Here is a 15,659-nt window from a genome sequence, read left to right as displayed (position 1 = left end):
TTGATTCAAAACTTTTTTTTTTTTTTTTTGTTCTCAACACCACAGAAAATGAAATCCATCAGAAAATGATCAGAACCTGCCAAATTCAACACACGGAAGTGCTTCTGAAGTCTAATAGAAAGGCTAAATCCACTATCAGCTCTTTGCACAGACACACTGAGCTGACCCATTTTAAATCTTCATGAAAATGCAGCTTTTGTTGATTATTATATACATTATTTCTACTACCTTTCTATGCATAGAATTAGCTTATTGTGTCTGTGCCCCTGCTGAATATGAGATAAATGGACATTGCTGCCCAATGTGTGCACCTGGTAAGTGAATAGCTTGCAGTAATAAAGAACATTTTAGTTTTTAGTCCATTAAGTAGTAGTGTTTACAAGAATGTCTTGACTCAGGCCAAAAAAAATTCTATAGAAAAATTTCTATTGTAAAAAGGAACCTTCTAATATCCCATATTCTTTTTAAAGGTAATCGTGTTTTATGGCATTGCACAGTGGATACCAGCACGACTTGTGTAGCCTGTAGAGCATCCACATACACTGATGAACCGAATGGGCTTGAAATGTGCTTTTCCTGCTCAACCTGTGATGCAGGTGAGGGTTTTACATTTATTTATTTAGCAGAGAGTTTAGGCTACCCAAAGGTCTACAACCATTTAATGAGACCCAAAAATAAAAATTCTGTCATGATTTGATCCAAACCTGTAAGACCATTATTCCTCTTCAGGAACACAAGATATTTTTTATAAAATCCAAGAGCATTCTGACCCTGCATAGACAGCAAGGGTCCTCCCACGTTCAAGGCCTGGAAAGGTTCTAAGAGCATCGAAAAAATAGTCAATGTGACAGTGGTTAAATGGTAATTTTATGAAGCTATGAGAATTTTTGTGCACACTTTATTTAACAATTCTTTTTAGCGAGATACAGTCTATCGCCATTATCGAAAGTACCACTGATGAATGAAGGTTACAGGTTTGGAACAGCATGACGATAAGTAATGAATGACTAAGTATAAGTAATGGGTGAACTATCACTTTTAACATGCTTCATTATTCAATAATAAACAACTGTTTTGTTTTAATATATTTAGGTTTAAGGATACAGAAGTCCTGTACACGGTTATCAAATACCATTTGTGAGCCACTAAAAGGATTCTTTTGCATGGTCCGAGAAAAAGGCAGCTGTAAATTTGCTGTTAAACATTCTCAGTGTAAACCTGGAGAATACATCCAACAAAGAGGTACGGGTGTTCTCATTTTTGGTGTGGATGTTACTAAAGCAAGCGCACAAATCTGCAAATGCTGTTCACACATATTAGAATAGGCAGATAAGAACACAAAATACTTAGTAAACTAGACCTTATTTAATATATTTTATATCGCCATACAGTTTTATTGTGATGAAAATACTACAGCTATCTCTGTATATCAACAATCTGCAGATACAGTGATTCTAGCTATAGTTTTATATTTTTCAAATCACGTCACAAGTAGCAAGCACCAGTGGATCTTGTGGATCATCTAGTTAGTGTAAGGTTTTGGTACTATGCAAACAAAGTCTTACCCAGGAACCTATTTTTGTGATGCACAGATTCATTAAACCTAAAGCATTAGCTAATGTTAAAAAATTAAACCTTATTGTCAAATATTATCGGTTTTAGAAAAACTGACCCAACGTATATACTGTTTGCACTGGATCATTCTTAACCTTGAATAAACAATGTTAAATGCTAAACATTGAATACTTAGTGTGAAAAGTCCTGTGGTGTTTTGAACTGAAATTGAGGTGAGTGAATTTATGAAACATTTAATCTTCACAGAACTCCACTTCACTTCACAGAAGTGCCTTAATATCTTTACAGGAACAGCAAGCACTGATACTGTATGTGATGAATGCACAAACGGCACCTACTCTGATGGCACATTTACAGCTTGTCAGCCTCATTCACTGTGAGTCATTTTACATAAAGTTTTACATTAAATTCACACTCTAATAGTTCTGGTCTTGCTAACACCACATTATTGCACTGTCTACAGATGTCAGAGTATGGGTCGTAAACAAATAGAAGCTGGAACGACATCATCTGATGCTAAATGTGAACATAATCCAAATGATCTTGTTGTTGGAATCATAACTGGTGTTGTGGTCGTTGTTTTTATTGTTATTATTGGAGTCTCAGTAACCCAGATTTTCATATTTAAGCACAAGCCAAAGGCTCATCCAAGGATAAGGTAAGGCTTTGACTATTTCCTCCCATCATTATGTACTTTACATTCATCTGATTAATGGACTTTTTATATCACTTCAACATTTCAGGTCTGTCCAGGTCCAAAATGTTGGTGGAGGGCTTTTAAAGTACTTACAAAATCCATGGACTTGATGTTACTTGTTAGGTTTCAACCAGTCAAAGCTAAAACAAAAAGATAAGTCAAAACAGAAACAAAAAAATTAGTTTCTTATGGCAGGCAAGGTAGTTACTGCATTATGTATTATTATGTATTAACAATATTATGATAAAGATTAAGCACTGACATTGCAGAATGTAATATATAAGATTCTTAACCCTTTTTATTTGAAAAACTGAAATGAATATTAGTGCACTTACTATTGATTACCATGGCAAAGTTCATAAATCATTCATTAGTAATTTTTACAATAATCTCTACCTCATACCTGAACAGTTACATGCATTAAATGTTGAAATTAAAATACAGTATAACACAATATACTGTATTTGTGAATAATTTCTGTGACATGGCACATATTTGTTAATTATTTCCGAGTCCTTATGCATATGTCCCTCTAAATTTATTTGTTACTCGTACACCTGCCCCCATTTATTTAAATACAAAACACATAATAATCTATTGGATAACATCCTGCTAGTGCCAGAAAGCTGACCAAAGATCAGGACTGATGTGGAGCAACAATCAATCTACAGCTTGACACAGAAGAACTTAAACCAAGACCAAACTCTTTTTGCTTCTCTGATACTTATACTTTGAATAAATAATCTGTAAACTCTAGTAGTATCTACTATTATACTAACATTATTTGCCTCATAATACTGTACATCACACATATTAAGTTAAGAAACATTAATAACCCATAACATTTCTCTTTCAGACATGTTTTGTATCAACATTCAAAATGTTTTATGGTTGAAGTTCACTGTAAAAATAACTAGTAAAAGCCTTAACTAGCAAACATCTGAGCATCACTATATTATTCACAATAAATATCTGTGTGATGAGTAAAAACTGATCACTGTGATTTTTGCCCTCACAACAGAGTATCCTGTACAAATCTGCAATATATCTTACAGACATTCACAGTATTATTTTACAGACATTATGATAACTAAACTTGATACCTGCAAGAATTCTGGGGAATTCCAGGCCATGCTGAAGCACAAAGACGTCCACACAGGAGGAGCTTAGACTGCAAGTAGGCACAGACCTTCAAGTTTCTGTGGGTTGAGTATGGACCTTCTATCCAATCCATTTTGAGCTAGAAGGTTTTGGCTTTTTATATGCATAGAATTCCCAGATGGCCTATTATATTTGCCAGAATCTGCTAAATATAACTTCAGTACATTGAAATTGGTACAGGAAGCTGTGTTCGGCAAGGCATGCTACCATACAGCCTCTATTTTATTAAGGTATGCAATTGTGTATACTGTGAATCGTGTTGTTTGGGCTTGTTTACATCTGAGTGTGCATGTGTCTTTGATGTATCATACTGCAGTTTTGTGCATTTTAACCAGCTGATGGGAAAAGTATTCTTAAAATGCATTCAAATAATTGGAATAATTTGCAATAGGCTAAATAAGTGACCCAAGTTTTTATCCATCTTTTGCCAAATTTGTTCTTCTCATTTTCACATCACATAGTAGCCTATCAGATCGGAAATGCATTTATTTTCAATTAATAGTAAAGTGTTTATTGGGTATTGGGTAAGTTTAGGGGTAGAAGTACTAATTTTAATAAATTTACACTCAATATGTTATTATTGCATGCTTTATAATGTACAACAATACTGAGGATAAATACTGCTAAATAAAATACTACTATTTTAGTGTAAATAGAATTTATCCTTATTTATACAATGTAAAATTAGGAAAATAGTTGATTTTTTGTAGAATACAAATTCATTATTAGACATACATAAATAATAATAATATTATTATTATTATTATTATTATTATAGCCAAAAGAGCCTTCAGCGTGAATGGATTTAATAAGGAAGATGCGAAAACACGAGTAAAACAATCAGTTTAAACTAAAGCTTGCTGAACTTGATATAATTTCCTAACAGCTTAACATATATCCAGTGGTCAATGGATATTGATGCAGCCAGGAATCGTGTTTTCTAACACTTATATGTGTCTGACTTTGATGCCGGGGAAAACAAATAAAGCAAATTTGCCTGTGAACTCGTTTTGTAAATACAAAATAGGTTGGTCTAAACCCCGGTAATCACTTACATCAATGTTATTATATATCATCATATCGTCCAGCTGAAAAACGTATAGTTTCTTTGAATTGCAGCGATTAATTCGCTTCTCTTTTCAGTAGCTTTCAGCAGTGTGTAAAAAAAATATGCCTCAGGTTTCTTGTCAAATCTCTTTGTACAGTCAATCGCAAAGCTCGTTCTGGTTTTGGGGGTGTTTTGTGTTCTGTCGCAGCATCAACGTTTAAACCAATGCTGCAACTCCGTCTTTTTGCCACTCAGTGGGCGGAGCCGCAGTCACTTACTAGCTCTCGCGGTACTTTAGCTAGGGCTGTTCGATTCCGAAAATTTTGGAATAGATTCCGATTCCTGGTTGTGGAATCGATGGGATTCCAAGAATCGATTCCTCACTGTCAGTGGCGGTTCTAGACAAATTTTACTAGGGGGGCCAAGAAGGGGCCAGTGTTTAACCAGAGGGGCACATTAAAAAATGACAACAAATGATATTTAAAGATTATAAACTTTATTTTACTTTAAAATCATACAAACATTTATTATGTACAAGAGTGAGTGCAGGTGCAAAAGTAGAAAAAAATGATAAATACAGTACAGTACACATTAGTTCATGCACTGTGAACTAACATGAACAGCTGTATATTTTTATTAACTAACGTTAACAAAGATTAACAAATACAGTAACAAATGTAAAAGTGTTACCAAGCTTTTAAACATCTCGAAACCAGCCATTTACAAACTTGATTTCATTATCAGTGTGAAAAACAAAAGTAACACGGTTATGTGCAAGAACAAGAAGTCACTCACGAGATGAAATTGTTTCGCTTACCTTCGACTCTTGCAACAGGAGAAATTAATCGTAGCTCCTCTATCCAAGAGTAGTTAGTTGTTGCTGCGCTCTCATTCACCGAGCAGCGCCGCAGTGTTTCGGTGCGCCGCTCTAATTTACCCGTGTAGAACGATGCGTCGCATTAGTTCCGCTTTTGGCGCTCGTGTGTAAAATCTTAATAAATTCATAATTGTTTTATTTGGTCAGCACGGGGGGGGCAACAGAGGTGGCCAGGTACATGTCTACAGAGGCACGGGCCTCCCTAGGCCTCCATGTAGAACTCCATGTAGTCACTTATCTGTGCTCTCGGTGATTTGAATGGGGGAGTCGATTCTCCCTGACGGACTCTCGATTCCCAAGGCCGCGGAATCGATTCTTTTTGGAATCGATTCCCAGCCCTAACTCTGCTCAGCACTGCTTCCTTCAAGTCCGAGACGTCTATTCTGATATTCCTGTGTTTTAACAGAATTTTCTCCAAATGAACTTAAACGGTAAGACGCCGTGTTTTTAAACTGATTATTCAGAGTTCTTAATTGTACGTAACGTTAGTCTAAAGTGACCAGATTTCTGAAATGGAAACTACGGATATTTCCTTGTCAAGTCGTCATAACATAGGTGACATTTCACTTCTTGTTATCTATGAATTAATAATTGGAACAATGTATTTTTGAATGTTTTGTTTTTAAAAGTGGATGGAAAACAATGCCCTTTGTCTCTTTATAGGTTAATAATAATGTAAAGTGATTTTTCAGTAGGCTACATGAAATCAAAACTGCTTATTTATTTACCATAGCACCCTACACAGACCTAAGCATTTGATACATAAAACACTAAGAGGAACAAAATCAACAAACTGATCATTTTGACTTGAGGAACACAGTCATTCTGACATGTTTCCCTCTGGGTCACAGTGAAAGTGAAAATAAAGTGATTTTTTACTGACTTTATTTAATTTAATCTGTTTTTGTTGTCTTGTACATTTTGTTCTTGATTAATATACTTGAAACCAAATACATGACAAGTCAAGTCATGTTTCACTAATGCTGTCTATCCTGTATAATGAGTGCTTAGTCATATGGGTTGCACTATAGTAGTATAGAGCAAGTCCCTTATAGTAGGCCTACATGCAGTGGCCTACTTACAGTGTACTTCCCTAAGTACTGGTAATATAAGATAACTACATGGGATAGGGTTATAGGTTTTAGGGGTAGGTTCAGGGTTAGTATCTAGTCATTGTAATTACTATAATAAGTACATAGTATATACATGAGGAACAGGACTGTAAATTACAGTCATATGTTAACATTTACTTTCACTTTCAGTATTTAAACAGCTCATGAAAGTCAAAAATTCAGTATCTCAAAATATTAGAATATTTCCTAAGATATAAGTTGCTTTGGATAAAAGCGTCTGTCAAGTGCATGAATGAAACAATTATTCTGGACTTAAGTCGTCATATCAGTTTTTAGGACAATAAATAAGAGCCAGCAAAACATAAATATATTATGCAGACTTTGTGCACCTTTAAAGCAGCTCTTTACTCAACACTGTATTTTTTGTCATTTCAGCTCTTTACATCAATCAACTGCCTGCAGAGCTGTTTTAAGTGGAGACTGATGTTTGATGTGATATTGAAAGAGATTTAATCTCTAGTAATCAGAATGTTCCACCAAATGACCTGAAAACAACGTAAGCAGCTGATGAGGAAATCAAATGGGCTTGAACAGTTGAACTGAACCTCAGCATATACAGATTTCACTGTAGTCAGCTTCTTTCTCCACTCCCTGTGAACAACTCAAGTTTGAACATAAAGAGCTTGTTAGCATCACTAGGTGGAGAGAAAACCAATGTATCTATGACTAAAAATCCAGTACTTCATCTAATGTGTTGAAGACACCATAACAGAGCTTATGAAGTCTGGAGATGAAACGTTTGGCTCTGCTTTCAGTTAAACCTCTCCTGCACTTTATGTGAACATGATCATTTTAGAGATTGTGTTATTCATTGCTGCTACTTTTAACTTTGAACTGTGTTTCAGTGCGTGTGCTCGTGCTGAATATGAGATAAATGGAGAATGTTGCCCTATGTGTGCACCAGGTACAGTATACATTGCTTAACAGCAGTGTAGTGTGACCCAAAAATACTTAGTTTTTTATTGTAATGTTCAGTTTCCCACGAAGTGTTCCTTTAAAGAGACTTTTTTTAAAACCTTATAGGAAACCATGTTTATTGGCATTGCACTGTAGATACAAGCACAACTTGTGTTCCATGCCCTGCATCAACTTACACTGATGAACCCAATGGGTTGGATAAATGCTTTCCGTGCTCAGTGTGTGGTGCAGGTAAATATATACTTCAAAATGAAGATTTAAAATATAGAAATGACTTCTAGTACATTTATTTATATAAGAATGTGTTTTTCACAGGACTACATCTAAGAAAAAAGAAAACTTGCACACGCTTGGCAGATACTATTTGTGAGCCTCTGGAGGGATTCTACTGCATTGACCGAGAGAAAGACAGCTGTAGATTTGCTGTGAAACACTCTGAATGTCACCCTGGACAATATGTGAAACAAACAGGTACATAAAGGAACAATGGCCATAAAGTGGAAGGACAACTAGCTAAAAAAATGTTGCCTCAGAAACAAGAATAATACCAGTATTATTTGTAATGATTATAACGTCTCGGTTACGTATGTAACCCTCGTTCCCTGAAGTCGGTCACTTCGAGTCAGGTCGGTGACCGACGAATTGGGATCTCGCTTAGAGAGACCAATCTACTTTGAGTGTAAACTAAATGAGCCAATGTACATTGGCATGCGATGACTGCATCCAGCTGCCGCTGATCACAGCGCGAGTATAAATATGCAGCAGGTGCAGCGCATAGTCAGGTTTTCACTGAGGAGCCGAGCCAGTGACCCGGCAGTTCAGCGGTGGTACAGCAGCCATAGCAACGGGATGTGACGTCTCCATTCCCTCATTCAGGGAACGAGGGTTACATACGTAACCGAGACATTCCCCATTCAGTCGGTCACTTCGAGTCACATCGGTGACCGACGAATTGGGATCCCTACCAAAGTGCCACGGCTGCTGTCCCCCTCCCGTGTCCTGAGCTAGCTCCCTGTGCCCGCTTCCTGGCCTAGGCCAGGCTCGCAACAAGAATACCAGTCACTGTATAATATAGCACTACCCACTTCCGTGAAGCTGGAGCACTGGGAATGTGCGGAAGCCCCACCTTTCCTGTAGGAGGTTTCGAAGCCTTTACACACATGACTCATTTTTCAGGAACATATGGGATCCACTTAGGTCTCTCATATGAACCCCAGCCCTCTACCGGTTCTCATGGATTCGTCGAGTGAGGGCCTGATGCCTAACGCTCCGCTATGTCTGGCTGCCAAAGGGATGGAGGAGCTCAACAGGGTCTACTGTATAGACACTCTGGAGCAATTTTGCAAGCCGACCCAAACCGGGGCCCCTCAGTGCTTCTGCACGTCATGATTTTGCTGAGTTACATGTGTTCCTGGGTCAACATATTTTGTTGACCCTGGAACAACATTTTAATCCAAAAATTTAATCTTGACCACATCCCTACACCTAAACCTAACCTTACCCATGAGTAATCCCCAAAATCAGAGGAAATGATAGATGAATGACACTAATGTACAAGCACCAAACACTGATTGTAAGCCTAAACTTCACAAAAACTATAAACTGTTTTTTTTCAAATCTGATTGGTTAATCACCATGTTGTTCCAGGGTCAACAAAGATATTGATCTAGGAACATGTTGTACTTGGTAAAATCAGGTTCTGCTAGTGCTTCTAAACGTTTAAGGTGAGAACACAAGAGGATACCGGCTCTACATGAAGGCTATAGAATCTAGCGAACGTGTTAGGGGTCGCCTAGTCTGCAGCTCTACAGATATCTGTCAGCGAGGCGCCATGAGCCAGCGCCCAGGAGGATGCAACACTTCTAGTTGAGTGAGCTCGCAACCTGAGTGGGCAGGGCACACCCTGTGCCTGGTAAGCCAGGGTGATGGCATCCACTATCCAGTGGGCCATCTTCTGCTTGGAGACGGCATTTCCCTTCTGCCGCCCTCCAAAACAGACAAAGAGCTGGTCTGAGGTCCTGAAGCTTTGTGTCCGGTCTACGTACCATCTTAGGGCTCGGACGGGACAAAGCACAGCTAGGGCTGGGTCTGCCTCCTCCGGGGGCAGCGACTGCAGGCTCACCACCTGGTCCCTGAAGGGAGTTGTGGGAACCTTGGGCACATAGCCGAGCCGGGGCCTCAGGATTACCTGGGAATCCGCCGGCCCAAACTCTAGGCAGGATTCGTTGACCGAAAATGCGTGCAGGTCCCCTACCCTCTTGATGGAGGCCAATGCAAGCAGGAGCAGAGTATTCATTGAAAGGAACTTAAGCTTGACTCACTGCAAAGGCTCAAACGGGGCCTGCCATAGTGCTGTCAGCACTAGTGATGGGAAGTTCGGATCATTTTACCGACTCGGTCCTTTGAGTCTCGTTCAGCAAAATGAACGAATCTTTTTTCGAGTCATTTCGTTCATTTTGTTCATTTTAGCAAAATATAATTAAAATATTACGTTTTACTTCCCTAACACATCTACTGCTTACCAAACGTTGATCACACTACAAACAAGACAAAACTATAATGCTATAAGAAACAGAAAATATTAATTCATTGTTTACCTGGGTCTTTAGTCTATGATTCGCTCACCTCACCTCTTATCTGACAAGTTTTCGGGTTTGAGTCGTTCGTTCATCACCTGACAGCCCAATTAGCTAACCAACGCAGCCTGAGCCGGAAAGAGAATTGATTAGTTCATCTCTCGAGTCCTCGGGTTTGAGTCGTTCGTTCATCACGTGACAGCCCCGTAATGTTAACCTATGCAGCCTGAGCCGGAAAGAGAATTGATTAGTTCATCTCTCGAGTCCTCGGGTTTGAGTCGTTCGTTCATCACGTGACAGCCCCGTAATGTTAACCTATGCAGCCTGAGCCAGAAAGAGAATTGATTAGTTCATCTCTCGAGTCCTCGGGTTTGAGTCGTTCGTTCATCACGTGACAGCCCCGTAATGTTAACCTATGCAGCCTGAGCCGGAAAGAGAATTGATTAGTTCATCTCTCGAGTCTTCGGGTTTGAGTCGTTCGTTCATCACGTGACAGCCCCATAAGGTGAACGAACGACTCTAAAACAGTTGAACTAATTCCTGTACAGAACCTAATAGGATGTTGCGCATGCGCGACTGAACGAATCACTCCCCGAGACGACTCGTTCGTCCCGAGTCACATTAAAGATTCGTTCAAAATGAACGAATCGTTCAAGAACGACCCATCACTAGTCAGCACTAGGGACAGATCCCAAGAGGGCACAGAGGGGAGCTGGGGCGGATTTAGCCTTCTTGCCCCCCTGAGGAACCTGATGATCAGGTCATGCTTCCCCACTGACTTACCTTCTATGGGGTCGTGGTGTGCAGAAATAGCAGCCACGTAGACTTTAAGGGTGGAGGGAGACAGCCTTCGCTCCAATCCTTGCTGCAAAAAGGAGAGCACGACTCTGATTGGGCATCTTCGGGGGTCCTCTTGGTGAGAGGAACACCACTCGACGAACAGGTTCCACTTCAAGGCGTAAGCATGTCTCGTGCACTGAGCTCTCGCCGAAGTGATGTTGTCTACCACTCCTTGGGTTGCGATATGCGACGGGAGCGTAGACCACCTTGTTGGTTGATGTACACAATGGTCGCAGTATGGTCCGTGTGTTGTCGTAGTGTTGTCGCCGGGGGGGAATGATAGATCTGGGCAGAGGAACCGGCACCCTGCCCCTATGCAGGAAATGGAGTCTGGTCCGCAACTCACTGACGGTCATCCTCCCGCAATGAGAGCATGACTCGTCCACAAAAGCTGCCTCAGCGTGCTTAGTGCCCAGACACGTGAGGCAATGATCGTGACCATCACCCGGTGCCAGGTAACGACCGCATCCAGAAGCACACGAGTGGAAGGGCATGTTTAAACGCCGCGTCTTTATAAAGACGTCCACCCGTGAAAGCTCTTTTAGAAAACTGCTCTGAGTGCTGAGGCGCACAGAGGAGACGGCCACAGCAACACAGAAGGGGGTAGTGCAGCCTAATGTGTGCTTTTTCCCACTCGACTAAGGAGACCACCGCCGCTGAAGCGCCATGCCGCCAACACACGAGCAGGTACAGTTTTGTGACTCGTTCTCTCTGTATCTTGCTTGAAGACTCGATCGGCTCTGAAGCGGAAAGCTGACTAGGCGCTGCACCTGCTGCATATTTATACTCGCGCTGTAATCAGCGGCAGCTGGATGCAATCATCGCAAGCCAATGTACATTGGCTCATTTAGTTTACACTCCAAGTAGATTGGTCTCTCTAAGCGAGATCCCAATTCATCAGTCACCAACGTGACTCGAAGTGACAGACTGAATGGGGAACTCATTAATACAGTCATTGTCTTAATATCCTTACAGGAACAGCATTTAGTGACACTGTATGTGGTAACTGCACAGTAGGGACTTACTCTAATGGCTCTTTTACTGCCTGTCTACCATATTCAAAGTAAGTGATTAACATATATTCACAAGTCACAAGTGATATTCTAATATGACAAGATATTCTAACAATGTTCACATTTATAGTTGTGAGATTAAAGGCCTTACAGAAATAAAGCCAGGAACAATGTCATCTGATGTGGAATGTGGAAAGTCAGTTCCAATTGGTATGATTGTTGGAGTCATTGTTGGACTTGCTGTTGCTTTGGCGACTGCTGTTGGGATAAAAATATATTGCAAATTTAAACATAAGAAACAGGATTCTGACAGAAGTAAGATATAATTCTTACAAAAATCTATGTATAAAAATGTTAAGGTGTTGTGCAAGTGATAATATACTTTTTTGTTTTAGGTATAAATTACTCAGTACCAATACCAGTGAGTGATGATCAATGTGAACCTGTAAGTGAAAAAATTAAACTGTGTGTATGATAATATTATATTAGTTTGTATTATTTTTAATTGTTATTATTAAACATTTAAGAAAACTAATTACAATTTAGTGCATTAAACAGATCATATCACAAAGAAAACAAACTTTAAATGTTATTATGGGATAAAAGAGTTCAGTGTGTATTGATTTTTGCATTTATTTGGTGTTTAGAAACTCAACCCTCCTAGTTATAGATAATCAGGCTATCACTAATACCCATTATTCTATATACAGTTCCAAATTAAAGAAATGAGCAGCTAAATTTATTGCAAATAATGCAACATTTCATTCTGGATAAAACCTATTTTGACACAAATTAGATTGTAAACTCAGTGTGATGTTTTGCAAACAGACTGTAAACCCACAGATACCATCACAGAAGGCAAGGCACACCTTTATAACATGAGTGCACAAAGCAAAGTAGAGAAACAGAAAAACAAAACAAAAAAAAGAGGCAAAAATTATATATAGGTATTAGTGATGATATAATATTCTGGCATTGTGCTATGTGTCAGATGTGGATATTGAGTTGTTTTTAATCAAATTAACTTTTTACAGACATCACCAGACTCAGTGTCCCCTCTTATATTCAACACTAGTAGGTAAGAGCCTTCTACTTCTACAACCTTGCTCTGTAGATTAGAACAATCTCCAAATCTCAGAAAAGGCTTCTTAGAAGGTATCAAATGTGTTCATTGCTAAGTAAATGTAAATGAATAAATTTATTAAAGTCAATAAAAGAACTTGATTTTGCCTTGTTGAATGCTATCACTATGCTTTGCTAACTGGCCTGATACTAATAGGTGCAGATGAGTAATACATCTTTTACTGGTTTATGCAAGTTGCTTATGAGTTAGAGCAGGTTCATTTTTGTTTATCTTGCCCTGGCTGTTATTCTCGCTTGGAATAGGGAGCTTTCAACCTTATATGAATGTGTTAACATCTGCCAAATGCATAAATGTAAAATAATCTTTCTAGACTTAAGTCGTCGTATCAGTTGCTAAGAAACAGCAAAATGTAAACAAGCAAATTTGGTGGGCCTTTTAAGCAGCACATTACACAAAATGTTTATTTTGTCATTTCAGCTCTTTACATCAATCAGATGCCTGTTCTGTTTCAAATGGAGACATGCAATGTGTGACCTGATATTGAAAATAATTTAATATTGGTCTTAAGGAATTCAAATATTGTACCAAAGAACCTGAAGATTCCATAACCAGCTGACGAGTAAATCTTAAGGCTTCATGTTAATTACCGTTTCTATCCTGTGGTGAATGGTAAATGGAAGAGCTGTCAATCTGAACGATCAATCCTATCCAAGCACACTGGAACTCAAATGAAGATGGAAAATACTGCATCATCATTATAGTGAAACGATCAGAGCCCAGATGTCTTACAGCTTTTTCAAAGCAGCATGGAATGCCATGAGGATCACCTCAAGATCTACACTTTGTGTTATGTTGTGTTTTGGTTTGTTTGAATTGAGAAGACCTGCTCTTTATTTATTTAGGCATTTTTGCCTTTATTATGACAAGACAGATCATAACTGACAGAAAGAGAAGTGGGAGGGAGATCAGGAAAGATCCTCATGGACACCCGTAGTGCAAAGGGTGCTGTATGTCGGCGCGCTGCCCACAAGGCTATCGGTGCCGGTCGACCTGCTCTAAATAAATATATGTAATCTACAATGGTTTAGTAATTTAATTGTTGTTGTACAAACCAAAATGCAGCCCAAAAGCTGCATATGTACTGTTTACATGTACTTGGTATTGTTTGACTTCTACCTGAAACAATAATTCTTGTTGAGACCTTTTCAATGATATATATGAGGAAAGAATTATGTGTTATGTATGATGCTTGACATATCACATTTTATCGCTATAATTTAGTGATGTATCTTAGTGATTTGGTTCTTCTTCTTTTTTTAACCTTTTTCCTCTTTTAACCAACACTGATAATGGTGTTCTAGGTGTTTAATGGTGTTAGGCACTGATGTCAACCTATTTCACCAAGGTCCACTCAAAGTCTTTTTTAACTTGCCACTGCTGTGGACTGTTTTTGTGTTTTCGAATCATGCTCACATTTTTTGTGTATTCACATAGCAATTGCCACAAAGGTCACCAAGTTTCGTACCATTCTGATAAAATAAAATAATTTAAATTTTAATAATGCAGTCCTATTTTATTGTTGCGTAGTGAATTTCACTCTTGCCAACCTAGGGACACCAATTAATGTAGTGAATTTTGCTTTCGCCAACCTAGGGAGGTGAAACAGGGTAGTGATGGTGTTGGATCATGTGTCAACTAATGTGTAGTTATGAGTACATCACATAAGAAAGATTGGTAGAACCTCTTACTGTATTATCAACACAAGGAAGACACAAGTTGTAATAAAATAAATTTTATTAACAAAAGTTAGACAAGAGCAATCAACAATTATTACATGAATACCATGAATGAGAAAGGAATAAAGTGCATAAGATGCATAAAATGCAAGTGATTATGTTGGGTGTTGCTATGTCAGAGCTAAGTTATCTGGAAAGATAAACTATTGCTACTCTGAAACAAATAAGGTGAATAACCTTACTATGCATCAAACAAATACGTGTAAAATTTGTTATCAACTGCAATCAGCTATATAATATATAATGTAAATTAGAAAATCATATACTGATAATATACAACAATGCCAAGGTCTCTGGAAGAGGTTTGGAAGTGATATTTACGTTCGCTGCAGTTGAGTGAGCAGTCCGGTGTCAGCGACTTCTTCCACTGGTTGCGCTGGTGGCAGTACAGTGGGGAAAGGAGCAGGAATCCGTTTCGACAGCCTTGAACATGAAGCGCTGTTGGATGCTGATCTCCTGGAGCACCTAGGGTCCTAAGATCTGGAACACGCAGTTGTGGCCCTGGAGTAGGTGCTGAAGGTCCTTAGCTTGAAACACGCAAGCAAAAGTACCTGAAGTGAAGGTTTGCTTGTCAGAGCTTAACCTTGTTGCAAAGGTCTGTCTAGAGACTCAGAACTTGGTCTGCTTTGTCTCCCTAGGATGGAGACTCAGGACGTTGATATGCTGTTGTCTCGCTGGACGAAGACTCTGAACATAGATTATCTCTTTCCACAGGCTGGAGGCTCAGAACGTGAGAATGTGTCTGTTGCTGCCTCAAAAGCTGGAGACTCTGACTTGGTATCTGTTGCTGTCTCACCCTTGTGGGTCACAGATTCAGAATTGGTGTTTCTGCTATTGTCTCACCTTTGCAGGCCGGAGACTCAGAACAGAGGTTGTCCTGTTCGTTCCTTTTCCTTCACAGGACTCAGACGCTGAACTGTGTATCTGTTACTGTCTCTCTG

At 39.1% G+C, this 15,659-nt stretch overlaps 1 protein-coding gene across 2 annotated transcripts; it reads left to right on the top strand.

The window, feature by feature from the left end:
• Window positions 1-4,727: 4,727 nt before the first annotated feature.
• Window positions 4,728-14,588, top strand: LOC127169832 (tumor necrosis factor receptor superfamily member 14-like). Of its 2 annotated transcripts, XM_051117475.1 has the most exons (10): window positions 4,730-5,789; window positions 6,867-6,987; window positions 7,337-7,395; window positions 7,515-7,640; window positions 7,725-7,880; window positions 11,801-11,888; window positions 11,969-12,153; window positions 12,234-12,283; window positions 12,873-12,916; window positions 13,400-14,588. In XM_051117475.1, the coding sequence occupies exons 3-10, from the start codon at window positions 7,383-7,385 to the stop codon at window positions 13,458-13,460; spliced, it is 723 nt and encodes a 240-aa protein (XP_050973432.1). In that variant the 5' UTR covers window positions 4,730-5,789; window positions 6,867-6,987; window positions 7,337-7,382; the 3' UTR covers window positions 13,461-14,588. The 2 variants fall into 2 exon arrangements, with proteins under 2 accessions (XP_050973430.1, XP_050973432.1); XM_051117473.1 differs by having other exon boundaries at window positions 4,728-5,789; window positions 6,867-7,395.
• Window positions 14,589-15,659: the final 1,071 nt, after the last annotated feature.

The sequence above is a fragment of the Labeo rohita genome, chromosome 8 (assembly GCF_022985175.1).
Source record: "Labeo rohita strain BAU-BD-2019 chromosome 8, IGBB_LRoh.1.0, whole genome shotgun sequence".
Taxonomy (NCBI): Eukaryota; Metazoa; Chordata; class Actinopteri; order Cypriniformes; family Cyprinidae; genus Labeo; species Labeo rohita.
The sequence above is the reverse complement of the archived record's forward strand: the minus strand, read 5'-3'. Positions and strand labels throughout refer to the sequence as shown.